The sequence below is a fragment of the Fundulus heteroclitus genome, chromosome 4, assembly GCF_011125445.2.
Source record: "Fundulus heteroclitus isolate FHET01 chromosome 4, MU-UCD_Fhet_4.1, whole genome shotgun sequence".
NCBI classification, from domain to species: domain Eukaryota; kingdom Metazoa; phylum Chordata; class Actinopteri; order Cyprinodontiformes; family Fundulidae; genus Fundulus; species Fundulus heteroclitus.
The window spans coordinates 35,924,998-35,950,499 of record NC_046364.1 but is presented as its reverse complement, the minus strand read 5'-3'; the positions used below and the strand labels follow the sequence as shown (position 1 = coordinate 35,950,499).

Sequence of the window (25,502 nt, the reverse complement as noted above, 5' to 3'; positions counted from 1 at the left end):
AGAGATAGAAAGAACTATAGAACAAACACAAAAAGTATCACAGATACAAACAACCAACACCTATGATGACATCATTGAAAAATAAGCAGTAGTATCAAGGTCAAGGTCCTGAGGGTAGATTTGGTTGCAGGTAGAAAGAGTGGGCTGCATACACACACTACACATAAAAAACACTGACAGAAGACAATGACGTAACAGTAACAATACACAGCAAGTGCTCCAGTCATAGAGACATTGTGCAATAGTACTATCAAAATGCTGTAGATAAATGATGATTGTTTAATACAAGATGCATTTAGTGGCAGCCAAAGCTGACTATTGGGTTTATCTGTATTAATGTGAATCTATAAGCACCTGGATCCAAGCACCTGTGGGTGTTTTGAGAGTGCACAGAAGCCCATGGGCTCCACCAGCAGTCAGCTACGCCAGAGCAGATCCAGCCTCGGGGCCCAGAGACCTGAGGCCCAAAGGCACACCACTCACCAGCAGAGCCCCAGCAGAGCCAAGGAAGCAGCTGCCAGAAATCACACATTGATGTCAATATTCTCATGTAATCATATTCAGTAATTTAGAATGTTATTTAAATGTTATTCAGTTCCCTACATGAAAACACATGATACAGGTTAGTTACATTTGTAAACATAAAAAAATATGAACCTAACAAATATTATGTTCAAAACTTGTTAAGAGTTAGTTATTTTGAAAAAGTATTATAAATCTGAAAAACAACATTAATGTATTGTCTTGTAATGTGGTTTCAACCAAAATATGCTTTATCTCAGATATCCACTAGATGTCAGCCTTCTAACTATTTTCATATATTCAACTCTCATAAATTCCTTCAGTAAGGATGTAAAGTGCAGAGTAAATACTAATCTAAAGTTTCATGTTTTTCTCTGACAAATATTTCCCTTTTCAGCGTGACCAGATTTTAGGGTAGTTAAAAAAACTACAATGACAAATCAGAATAAGGTTCTATGAACCAATTTGGTTCATAGAACAACACATTTGATTCTAATTCTGTTCTGTTTAAAAAAAAATCAAAGTCCAGGCATATATCCAATTGGTGATATGGGCCAAGAGTTGAAAACCAACAGATGCTCTCCATCCAAGCTGACCGAACCTGAGTTAAGATGCAAAGAATAATGGCCAAAAAAATTAATAGAAATTCTGCTACAAAATGTGCAAATTAGGTACAGACATACCCCAAAAGACTTGCTGCCGTAATTGCAGTGAAAAGTGGTTCTACAAAGTTCAGTAGGGCTGACCATAAAGGCATACAAGAGTTTCCAGATTGCTAGTTTTGTTGCATATCATATAAAATCCGAGTAAAATTGATTAAAGATTTTGGCTCAAAGGGTATTAATACTAAAAGGAGCTGTACATTGTTATATGAGCTACTGTAAAGAGATCATTTGTTTTGTTTAGTCTGGACAAACTCACAAACGATGCTATCTCTTTATTTTTCTCGTGGCAGTGCAACAACAGCAAAACATTTTTAAAGTCGGTGGGGAAAATCCATGAAACTCAGCTTTGTGTATTACAACAGAGAAGAACGTGTCCCCTCCTCCCTTAAACAGAAAGGTCCTGCTGTCTCTTCAGATAAAAGCAGGTGCCCTCTGACAGGCAGGAGACGTCAGGTTGTGCAAAAAGAAACCAAACGAAGGTGTGAGTCACTAATGTGCCCTGAAGTGCAGTGTGGAATATGTTGGATGTTATTTGTGACCATTCAGTGGTCACAAATATTGTGTTTTTCTATCACTGGCATTATCTGTCACCCAAATTATGAAGCTTTACCCATATGCTGTGCATTGCAAATTAGTACATGCATACTTGGAGCTCAGCAAGATGGTAAACAAGCTCTGGATCAATACTGCAGACATTGTAGTGGCCTGAGATAAAAAAAAAAAAACTGCTCTTGATTTTTGATCCCACCATATTTGGCTCTTGTTTTTCTTGGTAAGTAAATGTTGCTTCCAGCTTTTTTCTGTATTATCTTTACCTTTTTGTATTTAAACCCAGAACTTCTAAAGGGTCAGGATAACTTCTTTAATTTAGAATTTATGTTTGTGACTCTGTCTTTCCCACACAAACACCTAGAGAGTGCACAACATGACATTTGACAAACTTTGTTGTTCAGCCTCAAAGCGGAAGATTGAGGCAGCTGAAATGATTGAAGCAGCAGCAGCGTAGTGGCTGCAGGCCCACACAGAGAAAAGACTGCAGAGGCATCAGCAACATCTCACTGACTTTGCCTCCCACAGAAGAGTGGGAACATCAGAGGAGACAAAACAGGGAGGAATGTTGGCGTCAAACGCTTTACAGCCTCATGCCGAGATTCTTTTCATACCGTTTACACTTCACAGATTTGGTGTTTTGGTCTTTCATCTTTAAAAGTTTGATTCCCTTTGTAGAAAATTTGAAATTACACAAATTGCTTATGCCCAGGCTATTTGCATGTATGGCACATCAACCTTCAGCTGTGATGTGATACAGTGTATTTATTTTTAAATTGCATGCATTACAACTGGGAACCCCTGGGCACATGAAGGAACCCTGATGATTTGCAGTTCTGTGAAATGATCCATGGGCAGGAAGGTGTCCACTGGTACCAACAAGTCTAATATAATAACATATGGTTTCTTCTCAGAGTAGAAAGAAAATAAATTCTAGACTTTCGAGTGAAGCTATTGTGTGACATGTGGGGATCTGAGGACCCAAACACAAGGATGTGATGGAACGGGAGATTTAAATCATGGATGTGCAGCAGACAAATCTGCATCAACTGCATGATGATGTCATGTCAATGTGGACCAAAACCTCTTGAGACATGTTCTTTGACAGCAAGAGTCGAGGCAGTTTTGAAGACCAAAGAGGGCCCAACCTGGTCATAGCAAGGTGTACTTAATAAAGTGGCCGGTGAATGTACATGAAATGACAATAAGTTATTTACTTATTACTTTAGATTTCCTGTAATTTATATTTATTTCATCTTAACTTGTCAAAATATGCATTAAACACACCACAGTTATCCTCCAGATAATAAGGGGATGTTCCAACACTTCTTGACATACAAGTGCATTTGGTAAGTTAAGTCCATTTCCATTGCTTCCAATTTACCTCTCGGGCAATCAGCCAATATGTTATATATTATAAATCTAAATAATCCTCAAAGTTGTTCAAAGGGTCACATTTTGTCACAAAACTTGAGCCAAGGGATTTCATTGAAAGTGACTTAACATCCTCCATCTCTCCCTTCTAATGGGAGAGAGGCATATTTCCAAGCAGCAAGAGAAGTGGCTCTGCTGACACCTGTTGTCCCATTACAGTACTGACATGATTATACATCCTTGTACCAATGGTACGTTTTAAATTATACCTATTCTCCAAAACGTCAAGGACCCTAACAGTACCAGTCTTCTCACCAAGCCGTCAGATGATGTCTGTAGAGACTTAAAGAGGTTTTATGAGGTGCACCAAGAACAGAATGTGTATTTCCTGTCAAGGATGATGGAGAATGAGGGTTCCCAAAATGCTCGGAGGTTGCCCAAACGTCTGTGGTGACATAGTGGTGGTTCATTGTTCCTTCTTATGTGCAGACCACCATGCCAGATTAATATTGTTTTGCAGGATGGCGTGCTCTGTACAGAAACCTTCCTGACCTACATCCGGCCATGCTGGTGAAAAGCTATGTAATGAAAATCCTAATAGTGTTTGATCTGATGTAATAAGGTTTTCCATGCTGTTGTGATCTACTGTGAAGAGAGTCTATTCAGTTGTTACTGCTAGCAACATGTAAGCGGTGTCTGCAACATGGCAGATTGCTCTTCCTTTGCCAATGAATCCAAGAAGACGAATAGAATAAATACTTTTTTTTCACCAGGGGATAAATAAAATGATGCAAAAAATCAGTTGGCATGCCAAATATGACAATGATACTGTGGACAGCTCTGAACAGAATGATAGATATAAGGACGTGAAAGACATCAGTTTGAAGACAGATTTTGGAACAGTTACAGAAAGTTGTAAAATACATAGCATGTACTGTATGTTAGTCCTCTTATTGGCATTTGTAGTTTCTTGGCACAAAATAAACAATCCTACAACATTATCATAATACAAGTTTCACAGTACATCAGAGTTGTTACACTTTCACAAACTACAGCATTAAGGAATCACGGGGAAGCAATCACTAATGCAATGGGGGGAGAAGATTGTTATATCAGAGGAAATTCCTACCACCCCAGTAGATTCAGTGTTTCACCCTCTATACTCCTGGCAGAGCCTTCCTTTTTACATATAGTTAGTTCTACACTGCGTCTGACTGAATGACATGCCAGCGGGTGGTTTCTGTTTGTCCCGGACAGCAGATTTCCCTCCAGTGCTCCTGTCCTGCATCTGAAGCATCGCTGCCTATCAGCACGCGCCCCAGAATACTGTTCCTAGTGTAGAGACGGCCCTGTAATAATGAATACAAGATTCGGTTACTGGACCGGGCATCGCATCTTTCATTAACAGCGTGTATTTTCATTTTAGGGAACACCACTACACTTTTCCCAAACTCAAACCTGCATGACGATGAATTCGAGAGCCAGTGGCAGCTGGGTGATGTCACCAGGAGGAAGGTCAAACAGGAAAGGAGCGTTCCAGATGGGGTTTGGGCCACTGGCCAGTTTGGTCTCCTTTGTATCAATTATTTTACCATCGTGAAGTAAGTTGATAACAACATAGTGATCTGTTGGAAATAAATAGGCACATTCAGCTTGTTGTAACAATACACACCTCTTAAATTTCTCCACTGACGTAAAAAGGCTCTTCTCCTGCCGATACCAGGGGGTTAGCTGAATTTTATGATTTATCTAAAAGCAGGTTGATTATGTTTAAAGCAATCTCTTTGGGCTCCTTTGATTAGCACTATCACTTAGTGGAATGAGGGGCGGTGGGTTGCTTCCTGCAGGGCGCAGTGGCTGGGTGGAGGGGTTCCTGGGACTCTGGGGGCACTTGGAGTGGGGCGCTTGGTGGGTCTGACTCCAGGGTCTGTTGCCCCCATATGGGAGGAGCTTGGGAGGCCTACGGGTGGCCCACAGCACCGCTTGCGGCGCTCTTGGGGAGCTATGCGGGGACGGACGTGGGTTACTGACCTGGTAGCTGTGCTGTCGCTGGGTGGGTCCTGGGTGGGTCTGGGGGCCTGGGGTCCCTGGGGCGCGCCGCCCTCGGGCGGGGGCCCCGGCGGGGCCTCGGGGGTTCCGGTTCCGGGGGGTGTGCCGCTTGGGGTCTGAGCCGGCGGGCGCCCGGGTGTCCGCCCCTGCACGGGGCCTCTGGTGCGCTGGGGGTCCTCAGGGCCTGTTGAGCTGGTAGGGGGGCATGGTCATTAACATCTCAGGGCAGATGCTCTTCCCCTTCTTTGGGTTGGCATTCTGCTAGTGGGGGGAGGGGAGGGAGGGGGAGTAGTGACTTACCCAGCCTGGATGTCTAGTGTCGAATGTATGGTGAGATGTTTGAATGTTAGTGTTGGGGAGGGTTTAAATCTACGGGTGGTGTGGGGGGGGGGGGGGGGGGGGGGGGTTTGGTGGACGTTCTGGTGGGCTTGTGTCCGGCCCCCTGTCCCGGTCCTGGTCCGTGTAGTCTCCCGGTGCGGGTCTCACCTGGGGGGTGGGGTTTGGGATGGCTCTTGCGGGCTGGCTGGCCAGGGTCCCCCATCTTATTAATTAATTAATGTAATTATTATTATTATTATTATTATTATTATTATTATTATTATTATTAATATTTTTTTTTTTTTTTTTTTTTTTGGGGGGGGGGGTTAAATACAGTTGGCATGGGGGGTGGGCTGGGGGAGGTAGAGGTGTTGGTCCTGGTGGGTGGTTGGCTGGCGGGCCCTGCGGCCTCTCCCCAGCCCCCGGGCTATGGTGGTGCCGCTGGAGGGGCCCCTTTCTCCGGGTGGGGCTTTCGGGGAGCGGGGGTGCCTATTGGAGTCAGTAGGGGAGCTGGCTCCCTGGGTTGGCTCCCCAGTCCTTTGCTCCCCATCCCCGGACTCCTCCCTCTGCCTGCTCCATCACGCCGCCACACATGTAGGTCCTTGGGGAGAGGGCGTTACTGGAGGTTGCCACCTTTTGGTGACGTCCCTCTCCCCAATTTTATCATGCATTTTAGACACTTTCACTCCAAACATTTTCACAACGCACATCCATGTAGGCCACGATATGGGGGGGTGGGGGGAAGACGTCTGGGGGGGGGGGGGGGCTTATGTTGTGTGAGCCTCGCCCCGGGCGGCTCCCTTCACCCCCTCTCGCATTTAGACATTGAGGGTTCTTCTAGGTAGTTGCTTGGAGGGGGGGCGCTGGCACCAGCTCCCTTCCGGAGGGGGGGTGGGCTGTGCCGTGCACCCCCTTCGGTGCTCCCAGTTTTAGAACAACATGCAACAACACAACATCTGAGCGGGCGTAGGGAGGATCGGGGGTCTTTTGCACACCCCCGATCTCCGATCGCGGCACGGAGTCTGGGGCCTGGAGGAGGTGCGGGCCACTGGGTACGGGGTCTTGGCGGGGGGCTGTTGCGGCTGGCCGGCGGCTTACCGGATCTGGGGCTGACGCCTCTGCTCTCCCCAGGAAGGGATGGGGGGCAGGGGTGGCTAGGGTAAGGTCGGGGTGGGAGGGGGTTTATTAGGTATATAGTGGGTGATGGGGGGCTTTGGTCGGATGGCCCGTACGGGTCGTGTCGGCCCCCCCTCTTTGGGGGGCCTGGTCCGGGGGCGGGGCTGGGGGTCGGGCACAGGCAGTCGTATTGTTGAATTGTGGTGACCCCCCCCCCCCACTTGGGATTTTTGGATGTGAATGCTATGTGGGAATGTGTGTAAAGCGTCCTTTTTTTTCTTTTTTTTTTATCTTATTTATTTATTTATTTATTTTGGTGTCTGTGTGTGGCGAGTGGGGCACAAGGGAGGGATGGTGTGAATGAGTGTTTTTTTTTTTTTTTTTTTTTTTTTTTTTTTTTCCAGGTTTGGGTTCGGTCCGCTCCCTCTCCCAAGATCATCTCAAGTCTCCGCTAGGTGCGGAGCCCATCCCCCCACGTCCTGCCCTCCTCCGCTGCGTTGGCGGGCGCCTTGACCCTCTGGCGCGTTGACGGTCCTCGGGTTCGGGGCGGGTTCCCGGGTGGGCGCCGGCACATTCCTGGCGGTGGCTTCGCGGGGCCTGGCCCCCCGGGGGGCGGCCGGGGCCCCTGCCGCGGGGGCGGGGCGCCCCTGGGGCCTCTGGCCCCCAGGGCCCATGGCCAGGACCACTTCAGCGCGGCCGGCTGCCGGCGGAGCCCACGGGCTCGTCCCCGCGGCTCTTGAGGGCGTCGGCATTGCGGTGGCTGGGGGATTTCCTCGGGGTCGTCTCTCCTCTTTCCTCAGGGGGGGGTTGCAGATTTCCTGTGAAGGCCCCTCTCGGGCGCACTGCTTTGGGGGCCCCTTTGGGAGTCCGGGGTTATGGGTTCCCTGACCCCTGCCTCTGTGCTCGGGGAAGGTGGGTCTTCGGTTCTCCACAATCACTATCAAGCCATTTCCTTCTGGATAATTTTCACCTAAACTAGTGCACTCTCACAATCTCCCACAGGTGCTGGGTCCCAGGTATTAAATGTTCACTTATATATAGAAAGGCTATAATTTATTTACTTTCTTTTACTTTTTTTTTTAGGTATCACATTACACATGTCAGCTTAAATAATAATACATATGATTTAGCAATGGTATCAAGGTGTTACACGATTGTATCTGTTGCTTTATGTCTGTTGGTTGTGCTGTTCTTTTTGTGTCTCTTTCCAGGTGATGGAGCAGACAGAGGAAGTTTTATCATTCTCTTCCTTTTATCTCTTCTTTCTTTCACCTCTTCTTTCTCTTTTTTTTCTCTTCTTGTTTTTCTTTTACTCTCCTACTTTCCCATTGTAGTGTCCATATAATTTGAAATTCTCCCTGCAGGAATCACAATAAAGCTATTTACACGCACAAATCAAGCGGAGCATTATGGCGAAAGCTGTTTGCTCCAGTTGTGAAAGTAAAATCTGTCGAGCTCTATTTGGCATTAAGATATCAATTTTTATTGCCACATTGCTAGACAGGACACTGGGACAAAAAAAAAAAAAAAAAAAAAAAAAGGAAATAAATAGGCACATTCAGCTTGTTGTAACAATACACACCTCTTAAATTTCTCCACTGACGTAAAAAGGCTCTTCTCCTGCCGATACCAGGGGGTTAGCTGAATTTTATGATTTATCTAAAAGCAGGTTGATTATGTTTAAAGCTATATGTAGAAATTCATCCATCCATTTTCCAAACCGCTTAATCCCTCATGGGGTCGCGGGGGTTGCTGGTGCCCATCTCCAGCGTTCACCGGGCGAGAGGCGGGGTACACCCTGGACAGATCGCCAGTCTGTCGCAGGGCAACACAGAGAGACAAACAGGACAAACAACCATTCACACCTAAGGACAATTTGGAGAAGCCAATTAACCTACCAGTCATGTCTTTGGACTGTGGGAGGAAGCCGGAGTACCCGGAGAGAACCCACGCATGCACAGGGAGAACATGCAAACTCCATGCAGAAAGACCCAGGGGTGTACTTGAACCCAGGACCTTCTTGCTGCAAGGCAACAGCGCTACCCACTGCACCATTGTGCAGCCTTGTAGAAATTCATCTGAAAAAAAATAATAAAAAAAAAAAATATATATATATATATATATATATTTTTTTTTTTTTTTTTTTTCTGTAGAAATTCACCAGAAAAAAAATACAACACACATTCCATTTAGAAAATGAGTTTAGTAGGAGAAAATATAATTTGAAACACTAATTTGCACATACAACACTTAAACAGATGTGTCCTTCCATTATTGGTAAAACCATAGAATTCACTTCATGAAGATCTCAAAAGTTGTAATAATATTTATCAATTTAAGTATATGTATAAACAAAGTATATTTAGTCAGTATTAATATGAAGAGGTTACTCTTAGGTTTTTTTTCCGTAAATGTATTGGGTTTATGTATGTATGCATGTATGTATTTATGTACGTGTGTGTGTGTGTGTGTGTGTATATATATATATATATATATATATATATATAGCCTTGTGGATTGTGTATGTATTATTACGTGCAAATGTTAAAGTTTTCCTCAAAAAAATGTTGGTTGTTTTAATTGAACATAGATGTTTGTTAAGGTACTGCTTTATTTTGGCTGTAAGCCTCTCAGCAGTTATTTAGTTTTTTGACAAGGGGTGGACAAACTAAGATTTTATCCTTTTTCTGCTCCCTTTTGCTCATGAGAAATGTATAACAGAAAGTGACAGTTTTTGCGATTTTTGCCATGGAGCAATAAATAAATAAATTAAAACATAATAATAATAAATGATGAATGATAAATGTTGTCTTGGATGCTTTCTTCTCCTTTATACAATATTATGAGTTTATAATAAAGCGGTTAAAATTGAGAATTATGCCATGAATAAATATTTATTTTGGCTTCTGAGAGATAAATTCTCTTTTAATAACTTTTGGGTTTTTGATTATCTTACTTTGGCTGAAGTTCCTCATTTAATGATAATTAATCTTTCATTAATAAGTACATTGTGTTTAATTATCTTTATGTAACCAGCGGCACATATTGGTACTCCCCTCCATCATCCTCGGCTCTGTGATGATGTAAGCCTCTGCTGTTGGAGCATCTGGTAAAATATTTGATGTGGTTGAATGGATTGTTAAATTGGGAGGCCTTGTTGCTCCCCAGTCATTTCCTCTCCATCCCTGAATGCCTCCCTCTTCCTGCTCCATCACGATGCCACACATGTAGGACATGGCTGGGGAGTGGGGAGGATTTCCCAGCCCCACTGTCTTATGACATCCTTACTTAGAAACTTTCGTTTCTAAGTAAGGATGTGTGTGTTTTCTGTCAGGTTGGGTTTGTTCTGCCCCCTCTCCTGTACTGCCCCCACTCCTGCTGTTGAGACATCTCAGGTCTCAACAGAAGGAGTCTGGAGGTCCTTTCGGGCGTCTGGGATTCTGGTTTCCCCAGTGTCTGCCTCTGCTCTGGGGGGCGGGTCTTTGGCTTCTCACAACCACTATTGAGCATTTTTCTTATGGATAAACCTTGCATACAAAGGCGTACTCTCACAAACACTTATAGGTGCTTGGATTCAGGTACTTACAGATTCACATCTATACAGAAAACCCCTATTATTAGCTTAGCTGTAACTATATACATCTCATATTATGAATGGTATTTTATTCTCTCCTTTTCTTCTCCTCTATTCTATCCCCTTTTCTCCCTTTTAGCATTTTTTTTATCTTTTTCTCTTCTTTTTTTCTCTCCTACTGTACCTTCCCATTTTTTGTGTCTATTAATGATGAAATAGTCCCAGAATAAAATCTACTAAAGCCTTTTGCACATATAAATCAAGCGGAGAACTATGGAGAAAGCAGTAATGCTCCACTTGTGAAAGTAAAATATGTTGGCCTCTCTTTGGCATTAAGACAGCAGCAGCTGTCTTAATGCCAAATACCAATGAAAAAAAAAAATGAATTGGCAATAGGTAGGCCTACCTCTTTTTTATTTCCATATTTCCATTTGTAGATGTTAGGATGTGGCCAAACAAGACAATAAGGGGATGGGTGCTTTTCTTTAGTCCAGCTACATGTAGGAGCGTTGGGTGAATAGTTTATTAGTGTTTAAATATGCTGTATCTTGAAAGGGTATTAAATATTTTTAATTAATTAATTAATTATTTTCATGTTTTTACAGTTTCAAATCTACTTTTCCTGCTGGTCTTTCTGAATTGATTTGGGTAAACTGTTAACTTTCTGTTAGTCTCCCCAGACTTGCATGCAAAAAATCGTAGAAGTGATGTGTTGGAAACTATTTTTTCATGTTTTTTTTTTGTTTGTTTTGTTTTTTGTCTCTTGTAGATATTTTCGCAATTTATAGATCCAATTTTTAGATCCAACCTTAATATAAAGATGAGACCACTTTAGGTTTAAGTGTTTAGTGAAGTCAACCGAGATGTATTCTATATATCAAGTTTGCTATACTGGTGGGGTAAATCACTCATCTTCTCATTGCAGGGATGATGTTTATATGAGTATTGCTATCTGGGCTTCAACATTTACATACTAAGTGTATTAATATTCAGATTCTGTAGACTGTTAAAGTGCTTTGGTTTTGCGTTGAACCAGTCGCATAACATTTTGTTTTTCATTAGCAAGTTGACATTAGTTTATTCATAGTAGATTTAATTATTGGTTTCACTGTGTAGTTTTTTTTTTCCTCATAAAAAAATTACCTCTCGGAAAATAGAGAAATCGCCTCTCCTTCAAGGAACAATTGGTAATTCAATTAAGAGGTAATGTATTCCTCCTTCAGTTTGGTAGGACTGATTAATATTATTTTTAATGTTGGATTTTATTGACAAGGAACAATTTGATTAAATTGTTTATATGTAGCTTCCTTCTACAGTAATCAATAAACAAACCCTGCACAATTATTTACCTTATTATTGGCAGTCATTGTTCATGTACAGAAAATCCTTGCAATGCTCTGTTAATCCAAACAAGCTTGTTTATTTCCTCTTGACACTTGCTAAGCTCCGCTTTTGCATATCTCTGACACCACTTGGAAAATATAATCCCTGTTGATAATCTATTTAAGAAAGTTAATGTGATTACTATTATAGAAAAATGCTGTGGCTCTATCACATATGTTTTCAAACATTTTTCTTTGTACAGATTCTCCTGCTTCCTCCTCTCGTAAACAGCGGAAAATCAGATACAGTGAGATATGGCACAGACAGGAGGGGAAATGACTTCAGTGCTGATCAGTTTCTGATCTGATTATGTTATACGCCAAACAAGGAACTGGTCAGCCTGACTGCAACTGGAATGAACAGGATAATGGCACCCATCCAATCAAATTCTAGTTAATATTAGCTTTACAAATTGAGACAATGACCCAGTTTTTCAATTTATAGTGTAACTAACTTCAGCATTGAGCTAAAAATGATGCAGACAACGTTCCCTTGTTTCTCTAAAAGCGAAGTGACCAAGTCATGCTGACCTTGTGGTGGCAATTTTTGTGTCTAGCTTATGAAGTTGGGGTTTCTGTCCACAATAACCCTATGAAAACGACGATTGAAGGTTATTCTGAGGCCATGTATCACTGGACGTGATTAAATCGGAATCACGCTGGCTCTTAGGAGGTTTGTGAACAATAGAAAGCGACTTTCAGCTATAACTAGAAAAATGTTACACTGCAAGAAAAGCTTTATTGACACCAGATCTGGTAGGCCTTGTTTCTGACTTGAAAAAGCTTCTTGTTTGCTCTATTATTCACCTTCAGGTGGGGGTGGGTTGGGGGGGCTACAAGACGAATAACAATGCACGCACACCCTCACACCTAAGCAACATTCGAAGCCAAAAATTACTGTCCACTATACCTTTAAAATATAATTATTATAACATCATGATAGAAATGTTTGTAATGTCTCAACTTGAATCTGACAAATAAACTGCAGTGAAAGCTAAAGATTAGGTTGAGGTCTTCTCACCAAAGCTAAATTGTAAAAATACATGTATTTTAATTGGTACTCCTTTTACATCATTCTATTATATTTTGAGATATCCTCGTCTCGTTTTCTTTGATAAACTTCTTGAGTGAAAAAAAATTTATCTAAATTTGTCAGGAGCTGCATAGTGGAGCAGCACTGTTGCCTTACAGCAAGAAGTTCCTGGGTTTAAATGCTCTTTTCTGCATGGAGTTTGCATGTTCTGCCTGTGGATGCATGGATTCACTCCAGGTACTCTGGCTTCCTTCTGCAGTCTAAAAACATGAGTAGCCTAATTGGTCCCTCTAAATTGGCCTTAGGTGTGTTTGCATGGCTGTTTCTCCTGTGTGTTGCTGTGTTGCACTGTGATGGACCGGCATCCTGTCCAGGTTGTACATCACCTTTAGCCCAGTGACTGCTGGAGTTAGACCCTGTATGGATAAGCAGGTACAGACAATGGATGGATGGATAAATCTCTCAGGGGTGTGAATAATTTGGGGCTTATAATCAAGCTAATAGGTCCCAAGCGAAAAGGTCTAAAATTAAAGAGTCCTAAAAAATCTATAAAGTAAAATGTTTGTCTTTTGAGTTTAGTTTAATACAAATCATGCATGATCAGTTTTATTTTACTTCTCTCATTAACCTTGTCCACAATGTTGATGAAGTAACTAAACACTTCATTATGTTAAGTAGTTGAAGCGTCCGAGACAAACATTATGTAGTTTTGGTGAGAAGCGAATCTTCACCTGGAGTTCCTGGGATTCGTGTCAGCTTGACCAGATTTTCAGCCTTTCGAATCATCACTTTGATTCGCTGAGCCAAGGCCTGGTACTGCAGCAAGATGAAGAGTTGTCCCAAAGTCCGTGGCACGCAAACAGAGATTTTCCTGCGTCCCAGAGTCTCCTGAGAACTGAAACTCTACGGAAAAAGAATAGGGGAAATCTAGACGTTAGAAATGCAGACTTTCCAAATTTAGTGAGAAGGAAAACAATATTTTTTCTCAACAGACATTCACTTTATATTCTTTTGAAGACAAAATAAAAGAAAGTAAATATTTGATTCAAGCAAAAATGTATTTAAAAATCATGCCAGTCTGAGCATGTGTCTATTATATTGTGAGCCACTTAAAGCTAATAGTCAACAATTTTCTGTTTTTTTTTATCAATACTTTCATTTGACTACCCATGAAAACGAATAGATGTTTATTCTCTTGGTCACTTCACGTCAGCTCTCATTAGCCTGAATTGTGAAGAGTCCTGAGAGTCACTTTCTCCTGTCAGCTAAACAAGTGTTAGCCCACAAGAGACTGGTGGAAGCTGGAAAGCAAATGCAATTTTATTCAACAAGTGTGTTACAGTTCACTGCCACTGTCGCTATCACTTTAACTCAGAGGATGTTACTCAAATGTACAACACCTTTTTAAGTGATAGCTGTAATACACCAAGGACGAGTTTGCTTTTCAATGTGAATGTAAATGAACACGTGTTTTAAACTCATCAAGAGATACCTTGCATTTGAATGACCCAGCAAGATAATCTGCCGCAGGTAAAGAATGCCTCAGCATCACTCTCTTACACATTTAGCAGTGTACCAAACAAAATATTGATTACCACCTGGCAAGGCTGCAATTTGTTGGACATGTTGAATAATTCTGCATCCTGAGTGCTGCACCTCTCTCCAGACACATGTACGACTCTGCTACAGCATTTACACAGCTGCTGCTCAGATATTTCAGTAATGACCCAACAATAACAATACCTAAATGCAGGTAAGAGTGTTCAAACACCCTGCTGTATAATGACGACCCACTCACCTCAGGATGTGGGTTGCTTGAAAGTGAAAACAGCAGCATGACCTACTTTCTGATAAATTTTTCTGATAAGTATCTGACTACTTTGGGATATGAATAGGATACTGAAATTTATTTTGCTCAGACTATCAGTTAAATATAGAAATAAAATAAGGTATACAATAAAAATTAAAAATATAACTCCATCCTTATAGAGTTGGACGCTAAATTCCACAGCCTTTATCCTAAGTTACATGCACCATCAAAAGTAGGAGAGCATCAGATGTAACTCCTCAAGGATGTGAAAATGTGCTTAATTCGCTCACATTTAGACCCATTTAACATAGATTTTGTTAATAAAGCAGCACAAATGTCAAGAAAGGAAGTAGTCTTACGGCAGATTCAACATTAGCTAGCAATAACAAAAAAAACATTATTTATTTCAGTGACAATAAAATAAAATAAATAAATAAATAAAAAACAAATCACTATGGAGTGAAATCAATTTTTGCTGCTCCTTTGTGGATTTGGAGTGCAGCCACATCCTCTTTTCAATGAACCCCATTACAAATATTTATTACCCAAGAAACATAAAAAAGATGTTATGTCATTTCCACAAATGGAACACAGAAATGTATTAATGCTGATGCTAAACTCAAAAACATAGCAATCTAAAAAACAAAAGGGAGTTACTGGAAAGAAATGTGGCACAACTCACACACCTAACCTTGTCCTATTTTCTGAAGAATACCCAAAAACCTTACAGCAGTCATTGGTGTGAAAGGTGGTTTTATAGGTGTTGACTCAGGGGGATACATATGCACAGTGCAGTTTAAATATCTTTATTTGTAAGAACAAACTGAAGATCACATATCCTTTTCATCCCAAGCTACAATATGCACTACTTTGTGTTGATTTATCACATAAAATTCACATAAAATTAATTCAAGTTTGTGTTTGTATGTGACCAAATGTGACAACGTTTAAGGGGGATGAGTACTTGGAATGGAACTGAATTTGGAGATGTAGGTATTTTCTTCCCCCGATGAATTAATCTGTTTGGTGTGTTGAAAGTTGGCTGCTGCTGTTTTGTAACGAGCAGACTCCCCTGTGCGTTGGAATCTGGCCTGCAGCCGCAGCACCTTATTCAAACCTGAAGACCAGTTTTTTGCTCAGCGTGACACGCATTACGGCATTCTGCCTTTTCTGACTGGGGAGAATGTAATGTTTGCTGTGAATTATGGATACCCATACTAAAAAGTACAGAGCGTGCAAACAGAAAAAGAAAATCGGCAAAAAAAAAATGTCGATGATCAGCTCTAACTGAAACTGCCTGCAATGTCATAGCCTTTTATGGTAACGAAACGTCAAAACAAATAACGTGCAGATGAGTTATCGTCAATACCCCCGCTGCCACATTACACCGATTACAAAAATGATGTTGTTGTCCATACTCAGCGAAGGCCTACAGGATCCACAGAGTCCGATCTCTATATAGACATCACCATTTTTTCATTTTCCCAGATAAAGAGCCTCCTTGCCTTTTCTATAACCGTCCCACATCCACATGTTTTCATCCAGCAGCTGCTCTCACTAAGACTGCGGATGATGATGCTGTGGAATGGAAAGGATAACCCATGACTGGACATGAGGCGGGGACAGGAAATTGGGTTTCCCAACAAGAACAGTGCAGCTCACGAGTAAATAAAGTCAATTGAAACCTCAGGCTCACCTCCCTCCAAAAGGCTGTTATTAATGCCTTTTGGCAGCATTGCGGCTGAGTCACAGAGAGCACTGTGTGGGCGCTCATCCAATTTGTTTCACTCGGCCTGTTTGTTCTGCAGTCACTAACAGCAAGGTCCCCGTGACTAACATCTCTGGAAAACTGGCTAATGGCATAGTTGATTAGATGCTCGATGCGATCATAGATTAAATATATGTTATTTTCAGGGGTGCAAGAAAACTTTCCCTATCCATTAAATCAACTATAAAGACTTTGCAAAGACCTTGAGAAGGCCTTTGTTCAGCGAATCTCTAATGCATTCACTGAAAGTAAACAAAAGACGGAAGCAAAGAAATTCACAGACAAGCAACAGCTTTCAAAAGTTTACAAACCCGTTAAAATGCCAGGTTTTTATGATTTAAAAAGACGGTGATGAATAAATAACTCTAAAACCTTTTCTCATAATATTTCTAATAATGTGATATTTATCTCTGCAATTAAACTGAAAGGAAATATGTTAAAAGAAGGAATGTACAATAAATAAAATATATTACAAAAAAAGCACAATAACCTGGCTTTGTGGATGTGCATACCCTTAAAACTACATCTCTTTTTCACCATGTTTAATTCAGTTTCAGTGTATGAGCATCCGATGAGCATCTTCTTTTTTATTTGGATAGAGGCTAGACTCAAATTGATGCTGCCTAGGCTTCACGTTTTTATTTCAATCGGATGCATAAAAATACAGTAAAGCCTCCAACCCAACTTCAGTGTAGCAGAATGTAGTAAAATCTCTTTGACAACTTTGTGTCCCATCTAACTTAGGATTGAATGTTCTACTGCCACTTGCAATTGTTTTCACACCTCTTTAAAGTTTTAAAAATGTGTCAAATGAGTGAGAGTGTGTATGCATAGCTGTTTGTCTTGCATGTCTCTGCATTGCCCTGTGATGGACTGTCCAGGGTGCCCGCCCAATGACCTAGAGACATACATTTTTGCCCATTCTTCTGTAGTAAATAGCTCAAGCCTAGTCAGGTGGGATGGAGAGTATCCGTTAACATACAGTATTTTCAACACGTGCCACAGATTCTTAATTAGAGTTTGGACGAGGCTATCCATAAACATGAACATGCTTTGATGCAGTCCATTCCATTGTATCTCTGGCCCTATTGTCAGGCTGGAATGTGAACCTCCTTCCCAGTCCCAAGTCTTCTGTACCTTCTAACAGGTTTTCTTTTGAATTGCTCTGCATTTCTGCTCCTTCTGCATCCGCCTTCCCATTAACTCTGACCAGCTTCCCTTTCTCCGCCGAAGAAAAGGATCACCAAACCAAAGTGCTGCAACCACCATGTTTCACAGCAAGGATGATGTATTCAGTTTGACGTAAAGTGCTGGGTTTTCCACCACTGACATCGCTTACATATGCAAAACAAATAGTATAATTCTGCTTTTACCTAACCAGGGCCCCTTCATCCACATGTTTGGTGTGTCCTTCACATGGTCTGTGGCAAACTGCAAGGTACCCTCTATGGCTTTCATTCAACAACAACAACTGAATAATCTTAGGTGATTTGAGTGAATGGCGTTTAGTTGACAACAGGTCATTCCACCTGAGCTATGGATCTCTGCTGCTCCTCCAGAGTTTGGATACTTCTAATGCCTTCACAGAACAGCTGTTTTTTTTTTCACCCTGAGAATTTAAACATAGGTGGATCCCAGTCATTCATTGAGTGAATTCTGAAGGCAATTGGTTGTGCCAAAACAGTAAAAGCCGAACAACTATATGCACACAATTAATTCCAGATTTTTCTTTGCGATTTTTCCCCCTCCCACTTCTCAATTATGCACAACATCCTGTTGTTCAATCCCAATAATCCCAATAAAGTATATTGATGTTTGTGGATACTTAGTGAAATGAAAAAGCTCAAGCATAATGAAAACCTTTCGAAGGGACTGTACCTGCTCTTTGGCAAATGCTTTAAGGAAGCACATTTTTATTGGTGTTTTGTCATTTCGTTCACTGTTGTGAGAAAGATTTATGTGTAACATGTCAGAGTTCAAAAACATCACGGCAAGAAACTTGTAGTCTTTTGCAATTGTGTTGTCATTTCTAACAAACATATTAAACAATTTTGAGAAGACCCTTATACATCTACCTTTTTCAGCTTGCTTTTACTTGGTATGAGCTTATTGGTGTAGGTAGTCATGGCGTCAGGCTCCCACTCCACCTCGTCACAGGCCAGCTCCACGTCCCCCAGAGCAGCCTCTCTTAGCCCAGAGAAGTCCTTGCTGTATACAGCCAGCCTCAGGGTACAGGTGCGGAGATCCTCCACAGAGCCCACCTGGAGCACCAAGTTCTGGCCAATGAGGTCCGGGCTCAGGCTGCGTCGGCGTGGGGCTGTCTGCTGGGGCAAGGGGTGAAGTGGGGGGAGGCTGGCTCGGACAAACACCCCACTGCGCCTTCTAGTTTCCCCAGACAGCCCTAGGATGTTGACCACCAAGGTGCCAGAAACAGAGCTGAAGAGCAGAGAGTAGTGCAGGAGAGGAGCTTGCTTGGGGGAGACAGAGAGAGAGTTGGAGCCATACTGGGGGAGACATAGCTCCCCCTGCTGGCCGAGAACACTGGGAGCACCTGCAGTAAGACGACTGCTCTCACTGAAAGCATAACTTTCTCCACTAACAGTTCTGCGTCTGCTCATCGCCCGGCGGGATTTGGATACAAAGCTGAGCTTGGTGAGGGAGGGCAAAGAGGCCCTGCCGTGACTGGCAGCTTTACTGGGAGAGCAGGGAAGAGCAGGAGTACTGAGGCGCCGCATTGGGAAAGTAGATCCGGAAGACTGAACCAGCTCGGCTGATCTGGAAGGGCTGGTGTCGAATGGGAGAGTACTGAGGTCATCTTCAGATGGAGATGAGCTACTTTTAGAAGAAGGGAACTCCAACACATCCCCGTCCAGCTCCTGATACTGCTGTTTGACAGGCTGAGTACACAGAGAATGAGTTAATGTCACGGTCTGACTCTGAGCGGGATGGGGGCGCAGGAAAACGGCCTCTTTGTCCTCAGAGGAATTTTTTTTCTTTTTGCGACAGAGAAGGACGCAGCCAAGAACCAGACAGTAGCAGAACACAGCCAGACCCACAGCCAGCACAACCTGCAGGTGGACTAGAAAACAAAAACACAGATTTACATATAGGCATTAGAAGGTAGGCTACACAGTGCTTCAGTTTATCAGGTTAAAAGTATTATAGCATCCTTTGGCACTGATTAATAAATCACATGAACGCAACCCTTACATAAGTAATATTATATATCCCTCTATGTCCTTATGTCACAGAAAAGCAGAATGTGAAAGAACCCCAACAGTGGTTCATAGGATTATGGCTGCAAGAAAGGAAACACAGGCATTAAGATTATCACAGAGTGACAAATTAAATCGTCGTCAGTGTTTGACTCCAAATGAAGATGAATTCATTGGAAAGAGATCCTGCTGTAAACCGTTATCTTGTTTGGTCTGCAGCCTGTGTGCTTGATGAAATCAAAGAGGAAATGTTGAAATAATTATAGGAACGATATAGATGGAGTTACTTGGTCACACTAGCAAATCATTATATTATTATTTTTCTTAGCATTTTGTATGTATTGAACTTTCAGTTGGGTTTCAATTTACACGTTCAAAATCAAGGTTGAGTCATCAGGGGTGTCAACATTTTAAAAAAGGAAGAATAAAATTCAATACAGATTTTTTTTATATACATTATGTTTTGTATAATGTTCTCCAGCCAAATCTTTGGTATTTTTCACGGTCATCGGTATTTGCATGCAATTGTAAATTGGTTTTTAATATAAAAATAGAATGGAGTCACAGAATTCGTTGTGCTTATTCAACGTCACGCAGTGGGGGTGTATTAAGATGACTCATCCACCATCATAGGATTTTTATATAAATTATATAAGCCAATGACGATGTTGGACTCAACAAATTGTAAATTGTTTACCCTGTCAATAGAAATGTGAAGGTACATCGTCATTAGGAAGGAAGATTTACTCTAATCTGGTGTAACCTGAGGTGTGTTCCTCCAGTAAAATATTTTCTCATCAGACCATAACAGCTCTTGAGATTGAAATTCACCAAGATCCATAAAGATGAGATCACTATTCATCAGCAGAGCGTTAACTTTCCCAGCACAGGCCTGGCAGTCCCAGAAGAGAGAGTAGCTGGCAGCTGCCCTCCATTAAGAGATGAATATGCTGACAAGCAGTGAGTTACACTGATAAGAAACATATAATTTAGATTAGCCATTGGAATAATTAGATTGGTGTAAAAATTGCAGATACTTTGTTTAGGAAGATTTTAAGCAGTATCACTGAGTAGAAACTATGCAAAATCTACAACCTAAATGTACCTAAATAAATTTGTTTAATTTAACAATTGTTATATTTGACTGAATCTATCATATAAAATTATATAAAACTTAATTATGGTTAAACTTATGAACATAGACATGCCAGATGATGCTTCAAACTGACTTTACATTTAGTCCACTCTAAAAAGCAACCACAATTATGTAGTTTCTGCATGATACAGCTAGGGTACTTAAAGTACATTTTTAGTCCAAGAACCCCTAACCCAAGTCAAAGTACACCTGCAATCAATCACTTAATCAAGATGGCATTAAATTGGCCTCTGCTAATAATAAAAAAATAAAGAAAAATAAAATAAACTAGTCCATGCATTTGCTACTTCAAGGCTGTACTATTGTAATTCTTCACTGTCAGGAAGTCCACAAAATGCAGTTCTAAGCCTTCAGCTGTTCCAAAATGCTGCAGCAAGAGCTCTGATGAAAATCAACAAGAGGGATCATATTTCTCCAATTTTAGCTTCCCTTCATTGGCTTCCTGTTGAATCAAGAATATAATTTAAAATTCTCCTTCTGACATATAAAGCCCTTAATAATCAAGCTCCATCATATATCAGAGCTCTGATTACCCCGTATGTTCCTAACAGAGCACTTCGCTCTCAGACTGCAGGTCTACTGGTGGTTCCTAAAGTCTCTAAAAGTAAAATGGGAGGCAGATCCTTTAGTTATCAGGCTCCTCTCCAGTAGAACCAACTCCCAGTTTTAGTCCATGAGGCAGACACCCAGTCTACTTTTAAGATCAGGCTTAAGACGTTCTTTTTTGACAAATCTTCTAGTTGGAGTAGCTTAGGTTACCCTGAGCTTTCTCTGTAGGCTTAGGTTACTGGAGGACGTCAAGGTTTATTTTTCTCACTCTGCTGAGTTCTCCTACTGTTCTCCAATTTGCATTGTTTGTTGTTATTTCAACGTTTAACTTTTTGTTCTCTCTGTCTTCTCTTCATAGTAGGTAGATCTGGTCTGGCGTTCTGTTAGTTGTGAAATCATCCAGGGGAAGCAGATCATCCACTATTACCGTGTAACATAGAAAGGATTCCTGGATCAATGTGTGCTTCTGTGCTTTTTATGTCTCTGCTCTGTCTTCTCTAACCCCCAGTTGGTCGAGGCAGATGGCCGTTCACTCTGAGCCTGGTTCTGGTTCTGCTGAAGGATTTCTTCCAGCTAAAGCCGGGCGTACACTGTACGAGTTTTTCCCCTTTTCGGTCCGATTCTTCAGTCGTGCGAGCATTTTTTGAATCGGCCGAATTTCAGCTTGATCGTAGAGGGGGGGAGGAGGGGGGACTGGCTTCTCACGACTACCTCCCGATCAGGAATCGGACGATCGGTGAAAATCAAACATGTTTGAAATTCAGTCGGCTGTCGTGAGGTTTTTGTGAGCACATCCTGCTGTTCAAGCAGAGCTACGAGGGGGCGCCCTCCCCTCCTCTCCGTCCCCGCCAGCGGAGGGAGGGGAGCGGGCGTCCCTGAAGCGACCTCCGCCCGGCCCGCTCACGGGGGCATTGGGGAGGGCGGCAATGCGCTGGCTGCCTGTTTCGGCACTCCTCCGCGGTCCGCCGCCTGTTTCGGCACTCCTCCGCTCGCGGGGGGGGGGGGCGGGCGACCTGCCGTGCTGCGTGGCCGCCGATGCCTCTCGTCCCTCCTCTCTCCCCTCCGTTCCCCCGACGCCCGGTGCCTCCTGCGGGCCTCAAACCCCTGCTCTGGGTCCCTGTCACCTACCGTCGCTCGCCTGCCTCTGTCCCCACAGCGAGCGGTCCCAGAGGGGACACGACGTACAGTGTGAGCAGTCCGGTCTCGTCCGAGCGTCGCGCTGCACAGATCGTGAGCGGTGAACTTTTTAAACCCCGCGGTTCCCTCGCACAGTTTGAGATGTATATAAGTACCACGACTGAAAAACTCGTACAGTGTACGCCCGGCTTAAAGGGGAGTTTTCCTCTCTACTGTCGCTTCATGCATGCTCAACATGAGGGATTGCTGCAAAGCCAGTGACAATGCAGTAACTATCCACTGTGGCTCTACGCTCTTTCATGAGGAGTGAATGCTGATTGTCAAGACTCAATGCAATCTGCTGGATTTGATTGAATTTGACTTTGTGAAGTGCCTTCACATATTTTGTGAATTGGTGCTATATAAATAAAATTGAATTGCACTGAATTATTGTATTTGTGGGGCTTTTTGCATTTGATTCAACTTTTTCTTCAGTGGTATGCTGAAAAAAAAAACATGGGTACACCACACCAATACATCCTGCCAGAACTAGCAACACTTCTGCATCATCTACATACAATGTCTGAATCATCACCAAGCAGATGGGCTCACAATGTGTCCAGTTTGAAACCAGTTAGTCACCACTGCCCTGCTTCTATATGAAATATGGCCTGAGGTTATAAATAACCAAATAAAGAATGAGAAACAATGCATCTAGAATGCAGAACATGATTTGGTTATGCACAAGTCATAACTCTACAAAGCAACACTCTCATGCTTCGTAGAGTGTTTAATGTGGACTACACTAGATTTTAATATCATCGTATGATCATTGTATGAGCATCACACATATCTAGTGACATGATACCAGCAGAACCAATAACCTGTGCAATACCCTGTGCAATAATACTGTTAAATAATCCTGTTAAATAAGCAACTACAGCTGTATAATTATCGCACCACTTCATTGTTGTTCTTTACCTGGTACCACTTAATGTACATCGTCAATCCATTTGTATATAAGTCACCTGAATGTACATAAGTCATCCTAAATATCTGCTTTATTTCCTTTGTCTTTTTATTTTATTTTTTATTTTTGACACACTGTATATATGTGGACACACTCTATATACCTTATGCACCTTTTCGTCCTCTTGGCACTTTTGTTTATTAAGTCGATGTGCGACAAGTGAATTTCTCTACTGTGAGATCAATAAAGCCTATCTTATCTTATCTTATCTTATCTTATCTTAGAATGTGGTACTTATAAATACAACTAAAAACCTGCCAAAAAGGATAATGAAGACTATCATGCTCTTGACTATTTGTTTTGCTTGGGCATCAACATCCGAATGTATCATGCCTTGTGTACTGTCAGTCATATTCTGCCTTAAACATATAAGGCTGAATTCTCCCTGTCTGGTCATTGCTCTCCACTCTGTATTGTTCTTCACGTAAAACCTCTTTCAGACTTCAGGATAATCAGAATCCACGCCTGAATCTGTCAGAAGTTGCTCATCCAGCATAATTGTTTATTAAAGTCAAACAAATCACCCTGCAACTATTTATTTTTTTTGGACAATCCTAGTTGCTTGTTACAATTCTGGGAGTCTTTTGTACAAATGGTGTGATTCCCTCTGACCACATCAGGAAATGAATCACTGCAAAATAAAAGGCATGCCTGTCACAAATGTTACAGGAAATACCAGCCATCTTTATTAACACAAATTGTATTTAAAATATACATCTCTCACCTACTGCTTTACACAACAACATTACCATTGTTATGCAACACAATTTGTAAAGAGCCTTGTTGTGAATTGACGCTATATAAATACAATTTAATGGAATTGATTTGAATAATGTGCTGTAACAATATCTTTCCCATTTTGTCTCCCGGTAATTATTCTTAGTCAACCCTTCCTTGAGGGGGCAAACACACTTAGCCACTTAAAGCCAACTCTATAAGTTGTGAATAAAGTTTTTTATGACTCCAAAATCTAATTCCCCCCAGCCACTCCATGGCAGAGCTTCCAATCATCCACACTAAAAACCATGAATGCAGATGTTCTTATGCAGTTTCGTGGGATCTTGTAGAGTAAAATTAGAGAGTGACTACCTCAACTTATTCGCACCATTACAACAATGCAACTTCAGTTCAGTTTTTGCTGTCACACATGCAGTTTAAAAAGCACAGAGGCAGCAAATCTCCATTTTTACATCAACTTTTAAAGTAAACTTAAGGATTAAAATAATGGTTCTCGGAACCCTGGACACATCGTGTGGCCCAGATGTTTGATATTGTTCATTTACTCTTTAATATATGTATGTATAAGTATATATCTATCTATCTATCTATCTATCTATCTATATATATATATATATATATATATATATATATATATATATATATATATATATATATATATATTGCACAGGTTTTGACAAGAAAATGTACTACTGGCCAGCTCTTCTGTCTAATATTCTATATCCTCAGGAAGAAATACAATCTTTATTTTTTGTCCACTGCTAAATCAGTGATGTTGAAAAAAATATGATTTTTAAAGGCTGCAGTTATTGCCCATTATGTCTGAAATAATTACACTAAGAAGTGCCAATATAGCCAGTAATGATGGGAATTGTGCATCCTGCATTCTTGAGAGTAATGATGTTAGGCTGTCGTACTTATTGCGTTAAGAATAGCATATTCATAGATGATGTTCTTTTACACTTAGAAGTTTACATTTTTTTGTCTTATCGAGATTGGGTACGAGCCTGAATCCCCCCCCCCCCCCCCCCCCCCAAAAAAAAAAAATTGAAACCTAATGAATTTTACACAGTTTTTACTTTTCCTAAATCAAAGTGATGATAAAATCGCAATCCGATAAAAGTAAAAAATATAAGTGAAAGTCTTACAGACAGCCTACCTCCCAGAGCATAATGCGACATCTTCAGCGTCAGTGTGAGCGGACCATCCCGTCTGCGCAGCGCAACGACCTGAAAACCTTCCAGCAGCTGATTCATCTGCCGGCGGAGCCTTTTTATTTTCCCCCCTGAACCTGCGGCGTCGGAAGGAAGCTCCGCCTTCCTTCAAACAGCTCTGTAATGTTGCTGTGGTTAAAACCGCCATTAGTAACATTTGCATGTTCACCACGTACCAAACTAATGCTGCTAGAGGCTGCAGAGTAGTAGAAATTGTCTCACTTAAGCCAGGCTTAATTGAATTATTTTTCATTATTATTAGGCTATATATATTTTCCTTTGAAACTAATAGTGGGTCTGAGGTTCACCCTCCAGGAAGACAAC

General features: G+C 41.7%; 1 protein-coding gene across 1 annotated transcript; it reads right to left on the bottom strand.

Moving 5' to 3' along the window:
- Positions 1–1,477: 1,477 nt before the first annotated feature.
- LOC105930474 (synaptotagmin-4) lies at positions 1,478–25,202 on the bottom strand. The gene is made up of 5 exons (XM_021319579.2): positions 25,124–25,202; positions 18,236–19,239; positions 13,314–13,485; positions 4,569–4,735; positions 1,478–4,459 (listed from the first exon to the last, which is right to left on the bottom strand). The coding sequence occupies exons 1-5, from the start codon at positions 25,143–25,145 to the stop codon at positions 4,310–4,312; spliced, it is 1,515 nt and encodes a 504-aa protein (XP_021175254.2). The 5' UTR covers positions 25,146–25,202; the 3' UTR covers positions 1,478–4,309.
- Positions 25,203–25,502: the final 300 nt, after the last annotated feature.